At 43.0% G+C, this 18,709-nt stretch overlaps 1 protein-coding gene across 1 annotated transcript in view; it reads right to left on the reverse strand.

Moving 5' to 3' along the window:
* Positions 1–10,732: 10,732 nt before the first annotated feature.
* Positions 10,733–18,709, reverse strand: part of asb2a.1 (ankyrin repeat and SOCS box containing 2a, tandem duplicate 1) — a 47,054-nt gene continuing 39,077 nt past the window's right edge. Inside the window, exons 9-10 of the mRNA XM_055640082.1 lie at positions 17,579–17,732; positions 10,733–13,674 (exon numbers count right to left, since the gene is read on the reverse strand). Coding sequence (XP_055496057.1) covers positions 13,529–13,674; positions 17,579–17,732 — 300 coding nt within the window. The 3' untranslated portion in view covers positions 10,733–13,528. The remainder of the gene's footprint in view (positions 13,675–17,578; positions 17,733–18,709) is intronic.

Genomic DNA, 18,709 nt, shown 5'->3' on the forward strand with positions numbered 1-18,709 from the left:
CTGCAACATTTTGCTTCCTCTACTTCTCTGGTCAATCCCGACATCATCATAATCGCTGTGTATGTCGTCTTCTTTGTCTAGGAGGCTTTCATAGAAACATAGAAACATAGAAATTAGGTGCAAGAGTAGGCCATTCGGCCCTTCGAGCCTGCACCGCCATTTAATATGATCATGGCTGATCATCCAACTCAGTATCCCGTACCTGCCTTCTCTCCATACCCTCTGATCCCCTTAGCCACAAGGGTTACATCTAACTCCCTCTTAAATATAGCCAATGAACTGGCCTCAACTACCCTCTGTGGCAGAGAGTTCCAGAGATTCGCCACTCTCTGTGTGAAAAAAAGTTCTTCTCATCTCGGTTTTAAAGGATTTCCCCCTTATCCTTAAGCTGTGACCCCTTGTCCTGGACTTCCCCAACATCGGGAACAATCTTCCTGCATCTAGCCTGTCCAACCCCTTAAGAATTTTGTAAATTTCTATAAGATCCCCTCTCAATTTCCTAAATTCCAGAGATTATAAACCAAGTCTATCCAGTCTTTCTTCATAAGACAGTCCTGACATCCCAGGAATCAGTCTGTAGAATCAGTGAATTTCCCTGTAGTAAATCCCTCTTCTTCAGCATATTACACGATGGAGCAGCTGTTGAGCTACCGCCTCACAGCGCCAGAGACCTGGGTTCGATCCTGACTACGGGCTGTTTGGCTGTACTGAGTTTGTCCCCGTGACCCGCGTGCGTTTTGTACGAAATCTTCAGCTTCCTTGGGATAAGTGTACATGACCGCTTGCATGTGTAGGATAGTGTTAATGTGCGGGGATCGCTGAGCTAAACTAAACTAAAACATCACGGATCTATACTTCCAATTAGCCTGGGCAAGAAGACCCCTCAGAAAAGCCAATCCAGGACAAAACAGTCCACTGGATTGGCACTCATATCTCCAACCAAGATGTTCGCTTCCCCACATGGCCATGCAGCCAGAACTCTCCAAACCTTTGGATGGACAGGTGTAGATCGTGTTTGGGAAGACTGCAAGTTATCAACTGTCCTAACATGAAAATATCTCATTACTTCACAATCGCCGATCCTGGAATTGTCCCACTTTAACGGTAGTGCGGCGGTGACTGCGTTAAATAACGTGCAAGTGGAAATACTACACCTTTATTAGGGGGGAAATATGGAGTTGCGTCGCAACCTTTAAGACACTTTTAAACAGGTATCTGGATTGGACAGTTTTAGAGGACAATGGGCCAAACGCAGGCAGGTGGGACATGTTGGTCGGTGTGTGCAAGTTGGGCCGAAGGGCCTGTGTCCACGCTGTCTGACTGAGTGACTCTGAAATACTGGGCATGCCAGGTGCGACCAGTATTCGCCAAGAATGGATAAGCCAAGCCCTCTTTCTCGGTGTTCCACCTGTATTTCTCTGATGCATTTCACAAGAGTGCCGGGTTCCTACATACATTTCATCTCCCCGTATATTCTACCCTGCAGTCTTCCGGTTTGTATATTTTTCCTTGAAACAGTTAAAACAACCGGACTTACAAGAGCGACCGACGGCGCCACCCAGTGACCACCTGGAAGAATCGCCACCAGCCCAGATTTTCCTACACTTGAACTCAGCACCATAGACCCAGTTTCCATCCTGACGCTGGTCGGCTTAAGGATTTGTAGGCTGAATGGCCTGTTTCCGCGCTGTATCTCGAAAGTCTACAGTCTGAGATGTGCTTGGCCCTGATCGCCCAATCACCGTGACCTCGTGGGTTTTGCCAGGTGCTCTGGTTTCCTCCCACACTCCAAAGACGCGCAGGTTTGTAGGTTAATTGTGTTCTATAACATTTTCACCGGTGTCTAGGACTAGAACTAGTGTACGGGTGATCGCTGGTCAGCGTGGACTCGGTGGGCCAATGGGCATGAGTCCAGGCTGTATCTCTAAACCAAACTCCTTTTGTTGCCACTCTCCCCGAGTCTCAGGAGAACCAGTCAGCATGAGGTGGACAGTATGAAGTGGAACACATCCAATCATTAGACAATAGACAATATGTGCAGGAGTAGGACGTTCGGCCCTTCGAGCCAGCACCCAATCAATACCCCGTTCCTGCCTTCTCACCATATCCCTTGACTCCGCTATCTTTAAGAGCCCTATCTAGCTCTCTCTTGAAGAATTCTCTCTCCAGAACCAGGGGCCACACGTACACACACACACAGAGAAGCGGCCTGCACCGCCCTCTGAGGCAGAGAATTCCGCACTCACAACTCTCTGGGTGGAAAAGTGTTTCCTCGTCTCTGTTCTAAATGGCTTACTCCTTATTCTTAAACTGTGGCCCCTGGTTCTGGACTCCCCCAACATCGGGAACATGTTTCCTGCCTCTAGCGTGTCCAAACCCTTAACAATCTTATATGTTTCAATGAGAATCCCTCTCATCCTTCTAAACTCCATAGTATACAAGCCCAGCTGCACCATTCTCTCAGCATATGACAGTCCCGCCATCTTGGGAATTAACCTGGTGAACCTACACTGCACTCCCTCAATAGCAAGAATGTCCTTCCTCAAATTAGGGGACCAAAACTGCACACAATACTCCAGGTGTGGTCTCACTAGGGCTCTGTACAACTGCAGAAGGACCTCTTTGCTCCTATATTTGATTCCTCTTGTTATAAAGGCCAACATGCCATTTGCTTTCTTCACTGCCTGCTGTACCTGCATGCTTACTTTCATAGACTGATGTACAAGGACCCCCAGATCTCGTTGTACTTTCCCTTTTCCCAACTTGATGCTATTTAGATAGTAATCCGTCTTCCTGTTTTGTGCTACCAAAGTGGATAACCTCACATTTATCCGCATTAAACTTCATCTGCCATACATCTGCCCACTCCCCCAACCTGTCCAAGTCACCCTGCATTCTCATAGCATCATCCTCACAGTTCACGCTGCCACCCAGCTTTGTGTAATGTTACTTTGAATCCCTTCATCCAAATCATTGATGTATATTGTAAATAGCTGCGGTCCCAGCACCGAGCCTCGCGGTACCCACTAGTCACTGCCTGCAATTCTGAAAGGGACCCGTTAATCCCTACTCTTTGTTTCCTGTCTGCCAACCACTTCTCTATCCATGTCAGCACTCTACCCCCAATACCATGTGCCCTAATTTTGCCCACTAATCTCCTATGTGGGACCTTATCAAATGCTTTCTGAAAGTCCAGGTACACTACATCCACTGTCTCACCCTTGACCATTTTCCTAGTTACATCTTCAAAAACTTCCAGGAGATTAGTCAAGCATGATTTCCCCTTCGTAAATCCATGTTGACTCGGAACGATCCTGTTATTGCTATCCAAATGTTCGGCTATTTCATCTTTTATAATTGACTCCAGCATCTTCCCCACCACCGATGTCAGGCTAACTGGTCTATAATTCCATGTTTTCTCTCTCCCGCCTTTCTTAAAAAGTGGGATAACATTAGCTATCCTCCAATCCACAGGAACTGATCCTGAATCTATAGAACATTAGAAAATTATCACCAATGCATCCATGATTTCTAGAGCCACTTCCTAAAGTACCCTGGGATGCAGACCATCAGGCCCTGGGGATTTATCAGCCTTCAGTCCCATCAGTCTACCCAACACCATTTCCTGCCTAATGTGGATTTCCTTCAGTTCACCCCAGATCCTCTGGCCACTAGTATACCAGGAAGATTGTTTGTGTCCTCCTTAGTGAAGACAGATCCAAAGTACCTGTTCAACTCATCTGCCATTTCCTTGTTCCCATAATAAATTCAACTTTTTCGGTCTTCAAGGGTCCAACTTTAGTCTTAACTAATTTTTTCCTCTTCACATACCTAAAGAAGCTTTTACTATCCTGCTTTATATTCTTGGCTAGCTTGCCTTCGTACCTCATCTTTTCTCCCCGTATTGTCTTTTTGGTTATCTTCTGTTGTTCTTTAAACATTACCCAATCCTCTTGCTTCCCGCTCATCTTTGCTACGTTGTACTTCTCCTTTATTTTTATACTGTCCCTGATGTCCCTTGTCAGCCACGGTCATCCCTTACTCCCCTTGGAATCTTTCTTCCTCCTAGGAATGAACTGATCCTGCACCTTCTGTATTATTCCAAGAAACACCTGCCATTTTTGTTCCACTGTCATCCCAGCTAGTGTATCTTTCCAGTCAACTTTGGCCAGCTCCTCCCTCGTGGCCCCATAGTCCCCTTTATTCAACTGTAACACTGACACCTCCGATCCACCCTTCTCCCTCTCCAATTGTAGATTAAACCTGACCATGTTATGGTCACTGCCTCCTAATGGCTCATAAACCTCGAGGTCCTTTATCAAATCCGGTTCATTACATAACACTAAATCCAGAACTGCCTTCTCCCTGGTAGGCTCCAATACAAGCTGCTCTAAGAATCCATCACAAAGGCACTCTACAAACTCCCTTTCTTGGGGTCCAGTACCAACCTGATTTTCCCAGTCTACCTGCATGTTGAAATCTCCCATAACAACCACAGCATTACCTTTGCTACATGACAATTTTAGCTCCTGATTCAACTTGCGCCCTATGTCCAGGCTACTGTTTGGGGCCCTGTAGATTAGTCCCATTAGGGTCTTTTTACCCTTACAATTCCTTAGTTCTATCCATACTGACTCCACATCTCAAGTTTCAATGACACCCCTTGCAAGGGACTGAATTTAATTCCTCACCAACAGAGCTACCCACCCCCTCTGCCCACCTGTCTGTCTTTTCGATAGGAGGTATACCTTTGAATATTCAGTTCCCAGCCCTGGCCCCCTTGCAGTCATGTCTCTGTCATTAACCATATTACCATATAACAATTACAGCACGGAAACAGGCCATCTCGGCCCTACAAGTCCGTGCCGAACAACTTATTTTCCCTTAGTCCCACCTGCCTGCACTCATACCATAACCCTCCATTCCCTTCTCGTCCATATGCCTATCCAATTTATTTTTAAATGATACCAATGAACCTGCCTCCACCACTTCCACTGGAAGCTCATTCCACACCGCTACCACTCTCTGAGTAAAGAAGTTCCCCCTCATATTACCCCTACACTTCTGTCCCTTAATTCTGAAGCCATGTCTCTGTCATTCCCACAACATCACACTTGTCAATTTGTAACTGAGCCTCAAGCTCATCCACTTTATTTCCTATACTTCGCGCATTCACATACAACACTTTGACCTCCGTATTCACGACCCCCCCTCACACCGCTCGCAATTGGCCCTGACCTTACTCTTTTATCCCTCCTTGAACTTTCCTTTCCATTAATTCGAGAATCTATTGTAATTTTTCCTGTAGTCACTTCCCTTTCAACTCCATCTTTATACTCCCAATTTGTCAATCCCTCCCCCCCACTATTTAGTTTAAACCCACACGTGTAGCCCTCGCAAACCTGCCTGCCAGAATGTCGGTCCCCCTCCAGTTAAGGTGTAACCCATCCCTTTTGTACAGGTCACCCCTACCCCAGAAGAGATCCCAGTGGTCTATAAATCTAAATCCTTGCTCCCTGCACCAGCCCCTCAGCCACACATTCAGATCCCCTATCTCCCTGTTCCTGTCCTCACTAGCACCAGGTACTGGAAGCAATCCAGAGATAACCACCCTAGAAGTCCGGCATTTCAGTCTTCTTCCTAACTCTCTGAACTCACGTTGAAGAACCTCCTTCCTCTTCTTCCCGATGTTGTTTGTGCCGACGTGCACAACTACTGCCGGCTGTTCACCTTCTCTCTCTCTCGAGGATGTTCAGAATTTGGCTCGTGACATCCTGAACCCTGGCACCAGGGAGGCAACAGACCATCCTCGCATCTCGTCTGCCGCCACAGAATCTCCTGTCCGCTCCTCGGACAATGGAGTCACCCACCACTAGGGCTCTGCCCAATGTCAGTCTCGCCGGTCGAGTCCCATCTCCAGGATTGGAGCCACCGACGAATCTGCCGCTCGGACTGGAAACATCGTCTCCCCGGACAGTTCTCAAGAGGGCGTACCTGGTTTCATTAGACACAGCCACCTGGGTCTTCTGCACTCCACGACTTCCACCCTTTCTCTCAGTCACACACATTGGTTCTTCCCGTATCCTCGGAGTGACTACCTCACTGTAAGTCCTGTCCAGGAAACTCTCATTTTCCCCGATGGCCCTGAGGTCATCCAGCTGCTTCTCCAGTGCATCAACACTGTCCTTTATGAGCTGAAGCTGGACGCACTTGCCACAGTTGTAGCAGCCAGAGGCTCCATCAGTGTCCCTGGGCTCCCACATTCTGCAAGCCTCACACTGTCTCATCTGCCCCGACATGTGTTCACCACACTCCGTCCTCTCGAGCTTTATGCGTAGCCTTCTCTCCTCCACCTCCTGGCTGAAGACTCTCGAGCCAAAGACTCACACTTCCCTGACAAGGCACTTCCCTCTGCCGCTCCCTTAGAGCCGTCTTGCTTATATTGACTGATAAATTACCTAATTTACCAATTTACAAACCAAATTCCTCAGTTTTAAACTGTTTTCCCCCTCTGACTCACTTCTAACTCTCCTTCCACTCGGGCTAGAGCTAATCACTGCTTTTTCCTGCTTCTCTTTGCTGCTGTTTCTTCAAAATCCACGGGAGCTCTGAGTCACTCTGAGTCACTCTGAGTCTCAATCACCACCAAGGTAATGGATATCCCCTGTAACGAGTGCTTCTCACATTCCATTAACAAGCTCATTGGATCAGAGTGACTTCTCTTGACATCGAGGCAACATGTGACCAAAAGATTGAGGGCTTTGAGAAACAAGCATGGATGAGGAGTAGAGAACATCATAGATCAGCCCTGATAGACACAAAATGCTGGAGTAACTCAGGTAGTATCTCTGGAGAAAACGAATAGGTGTCATTTTGGGTTTGACCCTTCACTTGCCTGGGTGAGTACATAACTTAGAGCACTCATTAAGGTTGACACCATCCACAATAAAGCAGCCTGTTGGGGTGGCAATCCATCGTTCATTTTAAGCATTCCTTCCCTTCACCATCAGCAGAAAGTGTGCGCCATTTACAAAATGCAAGTCAAGCCAAGTTTATTTGTCACATACACATACGAGATGTGCAGTGAAATGAAAGTGGCAATGCTCGCGGACTTTTGTGCAAAAGACAAACAACAAAACAACCAAACAAATTATAAACACAATCATAACACACATATTCTTTTTCATAATAAATAATGGAAGGAAAAACGTTCTGTAGAGTTAGTCCCTGGTGAGATAGGCGTTTACAGTCCAAATTGCCTCTGGGAAGAAACTCTTTCTCAACCTCTCCGTTCTCACCGCATGGCAACGGAGGCGTTTGCCTGACCATAGCAGCTGGAACAGTCCGTTGCAGGGGTGGAAGGGGTCTCCCATGATTTTATTTGCTCTGGAGTTGCACCTCCTGTTGTATAGTTCCTGCAGGGGGGTGAGTGAAGTTCCCATAGTGCGTTCGGCTGAACGCACTACTCTCTGCAGAGCCTTCTTGTCCTTGGCAGAGCAATTCCCAAACCAGATGGTAATGCACTACAGTAACATGACAAGTCTAATCTGTTCGTACCTTATAGACTCACAACCTCTATAATAAGACGAATAAAGGTACCAGGTGGATGGAAACAGCGGATTCTCAGCGAAGTTGCACAACATCCTGTCACAGAAATAAATTGCAAAAACCTCATTATCACTGGCTGTAAATCCAGGAATGTGATACCCAAGATCGACACAAAAAGCTGGAATAACTCAGCGGGACAGGCAGCGTCTCTGGAGAGAAGGAATGGGTGACATTTCGGGTCGAGACCCTTCTTCAGACTTCAGTCACAGTGTGGGAATATCTTCACTGGAAGTTCTTGTGGTTCAGTTAAGTAGTTCACCACCACATTCTCAAGGTCATTTACGGTTGAGCACTAAATCCTGGTCTTCCAAACGATGGCCAGATCTCGGGAAATGAAGTGGTTACGTTTAAAATATTCATTCAGCTCGTTGGAGCTAATGGGATTGCTTCTCCAAAACTCAACTTTAGTAACCACAAATGAGTTTCTTTTTTTTTAATCTCTTTTCATTCCTGGGAACTTAAATTTAACATATTCCTCAACACCAATAGCTCTTAACAAGGAAAATGGATGGTTTCTTGAAAAAAGAGGAATTATTAACCTGCAGAAAACAATCACGATGATGAGATGACAGTGCGTGTTGACCAGAGAAGAACCAAACGGTCTGGTTTTGACCTGTAACATTCTCTGTTCTGAAGATTTGATTTGAAAACAAAAAGGATGTGAAGTAACAAGGTTTTTTTTAAAAAAGAACCCTGCACCCATTTAGAACAGAGACGAGGAAACACTTTTTCTCACTTGAGTTGTGAGTCTGTGGAATTCTCTGCCTCAGTGGGCGGTGGAGGCAGGTTCTCTGGATGTTTTCAAGAGAGAGCTAGATGGGGCTCTTAAAGACAGCAGTCAGGGGATGTGGGGAGAAGCAGGGACGGGGTACTGATTGGGGATGATCAGCCATGATCACATTGAATGGCGGTGCTGGCACGAAGGGCCGAATGGCTTCCTCCTGCTCCTATTGTCTATTGTCTAACAGCAAACAGTTCTACATCAGTTACACATACTGTGTTGTGGATAATTATGATCATGACATATACTTAGTTGAAATACATGTTCTTTATTATAATCACCGTCAGAAAATTATAATATTCCTGTTAAATTTGGAGTAAAAAACAGGTCCACAAAAACATTCCAGTGCATAAAACTACAACAAAGTACCTTAACTCTGCAATATGCTTGCAGTTCCAAACACTGTTTTTAAAGTCATACCTATTGTCACTGGATCCCAGAGCTCAATGCAATCAAACAGAAAGGGTAATAACGGGTTTCCTTCCAATAGATGCTTTACTCTAATCAGCCTAATGTTGCTCCAAACATGTTTGATGAGTCCAGAACTCTCTAAAATACAGTCAATACAGAAAATGACACAGCAAACCATGACAATTTACTGAGAAAATAAGACCTATTCTACAAGCATTGAAGTCACAAATCACAGCAACTTCTCCCAATAAAAGCAGGGCAATATTTCCAGTAAAATGCAAAGAAGGAGTTTGTTATATGAAGTTTTGGTGACATTCAGAATTGCAATTGCTTTATTATTGCCACGTGTACTGAGAAACAGTGACAAATATTGTTCACATGTCATCCAGACAAATCGTACCATTAATAATTGCATCAAGGTGGAGCAAAAGAGGAAAAAAAAAACAAATGCAGAATCAGTGTTTGTAGCTATGGAGAAAGTGCTGGTAAAAAGTGTGAGGGCTGCAACAAGGTAGGTTGGGAGATGAATTCATCCTTACTACATGAGAGCTCTGTTCAAGAGTCTGATAACAACATGAACAAAGTTGATCTTGAATATGGTGCATTTAATAGAGGTCTTTAAAATGATGAGAGGGATAGACAGAGTTGATGTGGACCAGCTTTTCCCTTTGAGAATAGGGAAGATTCAAACAAGAGGACATGACTTCAGAATTAAGGGACAGAAGTTTAGGGGTAACATGAGGGGGAACTTCTTTACTCAGAGAGTGGTAGCGGTGTGGAATGAGCTTCCAGTGGAAGTGGTGGCGGCAGGTTCGTTGGTATCATTTAAAAATAAATTGGATAGGCATATGGATGAGAAGGGAATGGAGGGTTATGGTATGAGTGCAGGCAGGTGGGACTAAGGGAAAAAAGTTGTTCGGCGCGGACCTGTAGGGCCGAGATGGCCTGTTTCCGTGCTGTAATTGTTATATGGTTATATGGTTATATTCAGAGTATTGTAGCTTCTGCCTGACAAAGAGTGGGGGAGAGGAGAAGGATGTGTGTAGTCCTTGATTATGTTGATTGCTTTCCTGAGGCATTGGGAAATGTAGATGAAGTAAATCAATGGCTGGGCTGGTTTGTGCTGTGTTCACAACTCTGCAATTTATTTTGGTCTTGGGAAGAGCAGTTGTCAAACCAAGCCTTGATGCATCAGGACATGGTTCTTTCTGTGGTGTATCTATATAAATTAGTAAGATAATTGTAATCATGCCAAATGTCATCAGTCTTCTGAGGAAATAAAGGTGTTGTTATGGTTACCTGGCTGTATCAACGTGGCTGGGGCAAGTCAAATTGTTGGTGATATTTAACCTCGGAACGTGAAATTCTTGACCATCTCCACCCCATAAACATTGATACACTCAATGGGGTTGAACTCCACCCCATTTCCTGAAGTCAGGGGAGGGAATATACAATCGATGTTTCAGGTTGTGACATTTCATCTGGACTGGAACAGTAAATGAACTGATAGAGGAACTCCGATCCAGATGAGAGGTCTTGACCCAAAACAATGACTTGCCATTTCTATTCACAGATGGTGCCTGACTCACTGAGTTTTTCCAAACAGTTTGTTTTTTTTGCTCTAGATTCCAGCATCTGCAGTCTCTTGTATCTCTTATTATTTAAATCAATCTGGTTTCAAAGTTTGAATGACTGATCCAGACGCACATACACTGTATCAACACTGTAATCAACTCTGTTGTGTTCAAGAAGGAACTGCAGATGCTGGAAGATCGAAGGTACGCAAAAATGTTGGAGAAACTCAGCGGGTGCAGCAGCATCTATGGAGTGAAGGAAATAGGTGACGTTTCGGGCCGAAACCCTTCTTCAGACTGAAGAAGGGTTTCGGCCCGAAACGTCACCTATTTCCTTCGCTCCATAGATGCTGCTGCACCCGCTGAGTTTCTCCAGCATTTTTGTGTACCTGTAATCAACTCTGTTGGCTGTAGGACTGACATTATATTTGCTCTTTAGTTTTGCTTTTTGTCCTTGTGTCGAAGTCATTATAGTGCTCAGGTTTATGAATATTCCTTAATTAATCGAATTAGTTCAAAAGCCGAATGAAACTCTTGGAATTGCCATTAAAATGCACCAAATGTATACAATGCAGATAAAATTTCAAAGGACATTTTTTCAATCTGCTCATTTTACCAAATGTTCTCCTATCATCTGTTCAGCAACGTCTTTATGTACAAATCTCCCCAGGACTTCAGCCATAAAATCCTTCTTCATCTATTGCTCTTTACAATTGACTTGATATTTGACTATTATGATCTTGGCCTGATATATTGCTGGTGGTTAATTATTGGCAAGTAGATTCAGGGAAACAATTTTCACCAGTGGGGTTAGGGTTCGCCCAGAGAAAAATATGTAATTAGAACTAGGAGTGTGATGTGGAAACACTTTTCACCAGAAGGTTGGCTAAATCTAAAACTGCCTACTCGATGGCTTAGGTTGGGTCACAGGAAAATTTCATAACATTAATCATAATTTTTTACACAAGGGTATTAAGGGATGTGGAGCAAAGACTAACAAATCAACCATCATTTAATTGGTTCTCGAGATCCCCCATTATCAAATTCAGTGACACCACAGGCCCCAGGCTTCCTGTTTCAGAATTCCAACTGTTGGCTTGAGTAAGATGAGGTAATTTAGCAAAAGCATGACAGGAAATTAGGGCTTGTCATTTCTGGGCTGGTTGATCTTGCAACATCATAGAAACATAGAAATTAGGTGCAGGAGTAGGCCATTCGGCCCTTCGAGCCTGCACCGCCATTCAATATGATCATGGCTGATCATCCAACTCAGTATCCCGTACCTGCCTTCTCTCCATACCCTCTGATACCCTTGGCCACAAGGGCCACATCTAACTCCCTCTTAAATATAGCCAATGAACTGGCCTCAACTACCCTCTGTGGCAGAGAGTTCCAGAGATTCACCACTTTCTGTGTGAAAAAAAGTTCTTCTCATCTCGGTTTTAAAGGATTTCCCCCTTATCCTTAAGCTGTGACCCCTTGTCCTGGACTTCCCTAACATCGGGAACAATCTTCCTGCATCTAGCCTGTCCAACCCCTTAAGAATTTTGTAAGTTTCTATAAGATCCCCTCTCAATCTTCTAAATTCTAGAGAGTATAAACCAAGTCTATCCAGTCTTTCTTCATAAGACAGTCCTGACATCCCAGGAATCAGTCTGGTGAACCGTCTCTGCACTCCCTCTATGGCAATAATGTCCTTCCTCAGATTTGGAGAACAAAACTGTACGCAATACTCCAGGTGTGGTCTCACCAAGACCCTGTACAACTGCAGTAGAACCTCCCTGCTCCTATACTCAAATCCTATACTCCTATACTCAATCGTGCATTTAACAGTGAGAGAGTTCAGAAGTAAAGGGTTGCAAAGTGTTTTCAAGAACTATTTACTCTCAGTGAAGAAAAATAAAAAAACAGATTGCTCTTCAGTTGCTGTGGTATTCCATTTAACACAAAGCACTTACACATCAACTAGCAAAAGTAAATAGTAACGTTTGTTTTCTGCAGAACAACGTCTAACAGATTTTGTGTTTATAATTTCAATATAAATCATAAAAATTAATTGGTACACAAAATTGCTGGAGAAACTCAGCGGGTGCAGCAGCATCTATGGAGCGAAGGAAATAGGCGACGTTTCGGCCCGAAACGTCGCCTATTTCCTTCGCTCCATAGATGCTGCTGCACCCGCTGAGTTTCTCCAGCAAATTTGTGTACCTTCGATCTTCCAGCATCTGCAGTTCCTTCTTGAACATAAAAATTAATTGTTGTGTTGAACTTCCAATAATAGTTTGACCTTAATTAGCTTTGAATTTTTCATGCAAAGAAGATACAAATTGCTGGAGTAAATCAGCGGGTCAGGCTGCATCTCTGGAGAACATGGATAGGTGTCTTCCGAGTTGGGAGAAAGATCCTGGCCAAAAACATCACCTATCCATGTTCTCCAGAGTTGTTGTCTGGCCCACTAAGTTACTCCAGTATCTTTTGTCGTTTTCTGTAAACCTGCACCTGCGGTTCCTGTGTTTCCATTGAACTTTTCATGGAGTTCCATGTGTAAAATGTGTCAATGCTAAATAATCAATCATTCTTTTCTATTCCTTCACAAAAAACAATTGCTTGCCAAATCTTTATCTCACACATTGATGCATCAGGTCACTTCTATGTGAATCTCGGTACATTTTCTATATTACGTATATACAGATTAAAATGCTGCAATCTGTTAGAAAGCTGGTTTGAAAATACAAAATGTTGGACATGCACAGTATTTCCACCAACACTGGAAAAAGAGAGGCGGGATCTTCAGGGGAACCTTCCATTGGAACGTGTGAAAAGGATGTAGCTAAATGTACCATTTCTCATTCACACGCTGATTGGCATGATATGCATTATTAGAATGCTTCCATTTCCTTTGCTAGGAACCTTTTAAATCCAAAGATCCTGATTTATTTCCAGTCCCCTGGTGCTCACTCAATCAATCATAGATCACATAGTTAGTTGGTGTTATTATTCCACAAAACATTATTTCGTTTTGCTCCATCACATATCCAAAAATGATTTGTAGCTGTTGCTAATCTGATTATGGGCTGACTTCTTTCTCTGCACCCTCTAATGCACAAGTACGATTATAATACATTATCCTTCCGTTCCGTGCCAAAGCCTCTGCTTATGCCAACTCGTTTGTAAGGTCATAGTCCAAGTATTTCCTCAGCCTGCCTGGGAGAGGCAGAATTTCGATAAGTCTTAGTCTCTCACGTCCCAAAATCGCTCGAATTTTAATTCGACAAAGATGAAGAAGAGGTCTTGGAAGTTCTAAACAAAGAATAAAATCATCAATGTACAAAAAATCTACAAATAAGTAGAAAATTACATATGTCATTAAACAAATGTATGTTCAGCAGTTTGTTTCTCAATAGTTTGCACCATGGTCATGGCGTGATTGTTGTTACGCCAAGTTCTTCATTAATCCATTTGGGGCAGCACAGTGGCACAGCGGTGTACAGTAGTTTCTGCCTTACAGTGCCCGAGACCAGGTTCCATCCTGACTATGAATGCTGTCTGTACAGAATCTGTACATTCTCCAGGTGCTCCGGTTTCCTCCCACACTCCAAAGACATACAGGTTTGTAGGTTGTAAATTGTCCCTAGTAGGTGGGATAGTGTTGGTGTACGGGGCGATTGCTGGTCAGTGCGGACTCGTTGGGCCGAAGGGACTGTTTCCATGCTGTATCTCTAAAAGTCCAGTCACATTATTACGATAATATCATGTTTGGATCCATCCAATTAATTAATTAAATGGTGTGTACTGTAACAAGTTTAAAGATCTGTCAATTCCTGAAAACCCATACATTATCAGATTAATATTTACAGAACCCACATGGATCCTTCTAATTAAAGTTTGACCCTGTAAGTGTGCTCAATTTTATAATTGATTTGCTCCATATGTTTCAAATAATTTACTGATTAGATGTTCAGCACAATATCTTTGGATTTCTTGGGAATCTGATTCAAAAACTGCATGTTATGTACTTTGTAATCTTAACATGTTCTGGAAACTGCAATGATAATGTCAGCATTCACAGGAACAAGGTGGTAAATGTGACAACCCCACTGAACTTACAGATTCAGCATGTGCTGTTAAATGCACAAAGCAAGAGGTTCCAGGCATTGATTTCCTTCACCACTACACCAAGTGCTGTTATGGAGCCTTCTCCAGCACCATCATTGTATTAATGAATGAATGAATGAAAACTTTATTGTCATTCAGATATACACCTAGACACAGTGCACCTTGAACGAAATTTCGTTGCATTTTACTCTCCAAAATCAGGTAATAGTTAAAAGTTCTAGGTGCGTCCATAAAAATGCCTCATGCGCATGGTTCTGTAAAATAAATATATATAAAAAGTTTTTTAAAAGTGTCGATATTTAAAAAGTTCTAGCCTCGGTTTTGTTGATTGTTCAGTAATCTTATGGCCTGGGGGATGAAGCTGTTGCAGAACCTGGTTGTCCCGCTCTTCATGCTGCGGTACCTCCTCCCAGAGTTCAGCAGTATAAACAGTCCAAATTGTGGGTGTGTGGGGGCTATTTGCACACTAATCCTTGCTACGTTACGTGAGGGACAATTAAGAGTTAACTCTGGTTTGGGGTTGGGGAGAGGGATCAGTCCGTAAACAAGCTTCCAGTAACCAGAAGCTTAATATCTCATCCCACTTGCACTCTGACCTCTCTGGCACCAGGCCAATAAACAATTCTCAGCGCAAGCCTAACGAGTTTTTTTTATTCATTAAACATTGAGATGCCAGTGGTAAAATCAGTATTTTTTTGTGGTAGTTAAGTGCTGTACTCGTTCTGTTAAATTCCATTCTAATAGTACTGTTGGCAATAGTTTTACTATCATCGTTATTCGACATTCAGAATCAAAACTGAGCTCTGAAATAAAAGCAGGAAACACTGGAAACAACAGATCAGGCAGCAGCTGTGGAAAGAAACAGTTAATGTTTCAGCTCGAAGACTACATCAGAGACTAAAATGTGACTTTAATGGATTCTGAGCTTCAAATTTCCATTCTCTCTCGACCCATTTGCTCTTTCTTTACTTGTGTCCTTACCATCCATGTTGACCTTATTCCACCACCTCGTTTGTCATATAATTTATTTGCCTTCCACCTTATCATGGACATTTCTATTGCTCTCTCAAGTCAAGTCAAGTCAAGTTTATTTGTCACATACACATACGAGATGTGCGGTGAAATGAGAGTGGCAATGCTCGCGGACTTTTGTGCAAAAGACAAACAACAAAACAACCAAACAAATTATAAACACAATCATAACACACATATTCTTTTACATAATAAATAATGGAAGAAAAAACGTTCAGTAGAGTTAGTCCCTGGTGAGATAGGCGTTTACAGGCCGAATTGCCTATGGGAAGAAACTCCTTCTCAACCTCTCCGTTCTCACGGCATGGCAACGGAGGCGTTTGCCTGACCGTAGCAGCTGGAACAGTCCGTTGCAGGGGACTCCGCCTCTCCATTTGGGATTTACATTTTAAGACATTTTTATCCACTTTTGCAGTCCCCTTGAAAGGTCATTAACCCGATCTGCTTCTCCATGGATGCTGTCTGACATGCTAGGTATTTCCATCATTCAATATTTTTATTTCAGTCACCTCAAAGGCTGTGTGACTGCAGTGTGTTCTTCAGCTGGTCAACGCTGATATATTTGAGATCTCCTACTGATCAAACCATAAGGCCAAAGGGTGTAGCGTTATCTGACTTGGGTCTAGCCATAAGATGGTACATTAAGCCACTGATTGCTGAAGCTGCTGTTCTTTTTAAGACTACTCTCACTTTTATTTGGACCCTGATCCAACAAAATCCAGCAAAATAGAGAGAGTACAGAGGAGATTTACTAGAATGTTGCCTGGGTTTCAGCAACTAAGTTACAGAGAAAGGTTGAATAAGTTAGGTCTTTATTCTCTGGAGCGCAGAAGGTTAAGGGGGGACTTGATAGAGGTCTTTAAAATGATGAGAGGGATAGACAGAGTTGATGTGGACAAGCTTTTCCCTTTGAGAATAGGGAAGATTCAAACAAGAGGACATGACTTCAGAATTAAGGGACAGAAGTTTAGGGGTAACATGAGGGGGAACTTCTTTTCATTTTGCACTGTACTTGTTGCTTGCAAGATGACAATAAAGGTTGATTGATTGATTGATTGATTTACTCAGAGAGTGGTAGCGGTGTGGAATGAGCTTCCAGTGCAAGTGGTGGAGGCAGGTTCGTTGGTATCATTTAAAAATAAATTGGATAGTTATATGGATGAGAAGGGAATGGAGGGTCATGGTATGAGTGCAGGCAGGTGGGACTAAGGGGAAAAAAGTTGCTCGGCACAGACTTTTAGGGCCGAGATGGCCTGTTTCCTTGCTGTAATTGTTATATGGTTATATGGAATGGAGTTCACATCACAGAAATATCATTTAAATAACTGTTACATTTTTGAGAAAAAACTGTACATCTTTTGTAATTACTTATACATAACCCCTATTATTTTCTTGTTTTCCTGGCCTGAGCCACCTTGTAATCCTTAATTGTGAATAAGGAAGCACTTTGTGATGTTGCTCGGGAAGTTTGCAACAAGTAGGACATGAAGAATGACCTTGAACTGAAATGCTGACTTGTTTGCTCTTTCCCACTGGAAAACCATTTATAGTACCAGAGGATGCTTCCACTAGTGGGAGAGTCTAGGTCAGAGGTCATAGCTTCAGAATAAAAGGACATACCTTTTAAAAGGAGATGAGGAGGAATTTCTTTAGTAAGACGGTGGTAAATCTGTGGAATTCATTGCCATAGAAGGCTGTGGAGTAATATCAATGGGTATCTTTAAGGTGGAGATTGATAGGTCCTTGATGAGTAAGAGTGTTAAGGGTTATGGGGAGAAGGCAGGAGAATGGGGTTGAGAGAGAAAGATAGATCCGCCATGATTAAAGGCAGAGTATACTTAATGGGCCGAATGGCCTAATTCTGCTCCTACAACTAATGAACACAAACCATAGGACAATTTATGGCAAAGACTTCGGTCCTAAAGATCACCTCTTTGATAAAAACAATGCTAAAAATTAAGTAAATGCCAAATGTTACCATTCAGACTGTTTCCATGTCAGGATAAAACAATGAAGTTTGTTACTGGGGTTTTGTTGTGCATATGGATATACTTGCCTGATTTGGCTTTGATAACTTCCCAGCCTTCATAGCTGTCCAGATGTTCCCTCAATTTACTGCAGAGATTCACATTGCCAACATAGTCAAGTAGCACATCGATAATTGGCCCAGCCCATCGGCAGAGTCCAGCTGTAGACACAATCTCACAAAACTGAAAAGCATATTAGAAGATCAATGAATTGCACAAAGGCACATTGATAAATAATGTGAGAAATATTAACATTACAATTACAAGGTTCTAGCTTTCAAGGTCAGTTTATTGTCACATGTATTGATTAAGGTACATCATGGTGGCATAGCGGTAGAGTTGCTGCCTTACAGCACCGGAGACCCGGGTTCAACCCTGACTATGGGTGCTGTCTGTATGGAGTTTGTAAGTACTCCTCATGACCTGCGTGGGTTTTCTCCTGGATCTCCGGTTTCCTCCCACACTCAAAAGACGTAGAGGATTGTAGGCTTATAACCATAGAACCATATAACCATATAACCATATTGGCTTGGTGTAATTGTAAATTGTCCCTAGTGTGTGTGGGATAGTGTTAATGTGCGGGGATCGTTGGTCGGTGTGGTTGCTGTGGACCGAAGGGCCTGTTTCCGCACTATATCTCTAAACTAAAAACTAAACTACACCAATTTGATTTATAATGTGAAGATGCATTCTGGAAAATATTATTCTGGGTTGTCTATTTGTTGCAGTCATGAAATTGATGTAGGGATCCATTCCGTCGTTGATTGTGATAATTTTGGTTTGGAAGAAATTATAGGTTTTGCTTTCTGTCAGTAACATTTAGTACTATAAGCAATTAAAATATGTGTCTAATTATAAGGTCTACGACATTACCAAATAATCTGTGGAGATTTATCCAACATTTAAGACGTACATGGTAAATGGTAGGGAATTGAAGAATACAGTTGAACAGAGGGATCTGGGAATAACCGTGCATAGTTCCTTGAAGGTGGAATCTCATATAGATAGGGTGGTAAAGAAAGCTTTTGGTATGCTAGCCTTTATAAATCAGAGCATTGAGTATAGAAGCTGGAATGTAATGTTAAAATTCGACAGGGCATTGGTGAGACCAAATCTGGAGTATGGTGTACAATTTTGGTCGCCCAATGATAGGAAGGATG

Source organism: Leucoraja erinacea, chromosome 9 (genome assembly GCF_028641065.1).
Source record: "Leucoraja erinacea ecotype New England chromosome 9, Leri_hhj_1, whole genome shotgun sequence".
In the NCBI taxonomy this organism is placed as follows: Eukaryota; Metazoa; Chordata; class Chondrichthyes; order Rajiformes; family Rajidae; genus Leucoraja; species Leucoraja erinaceus.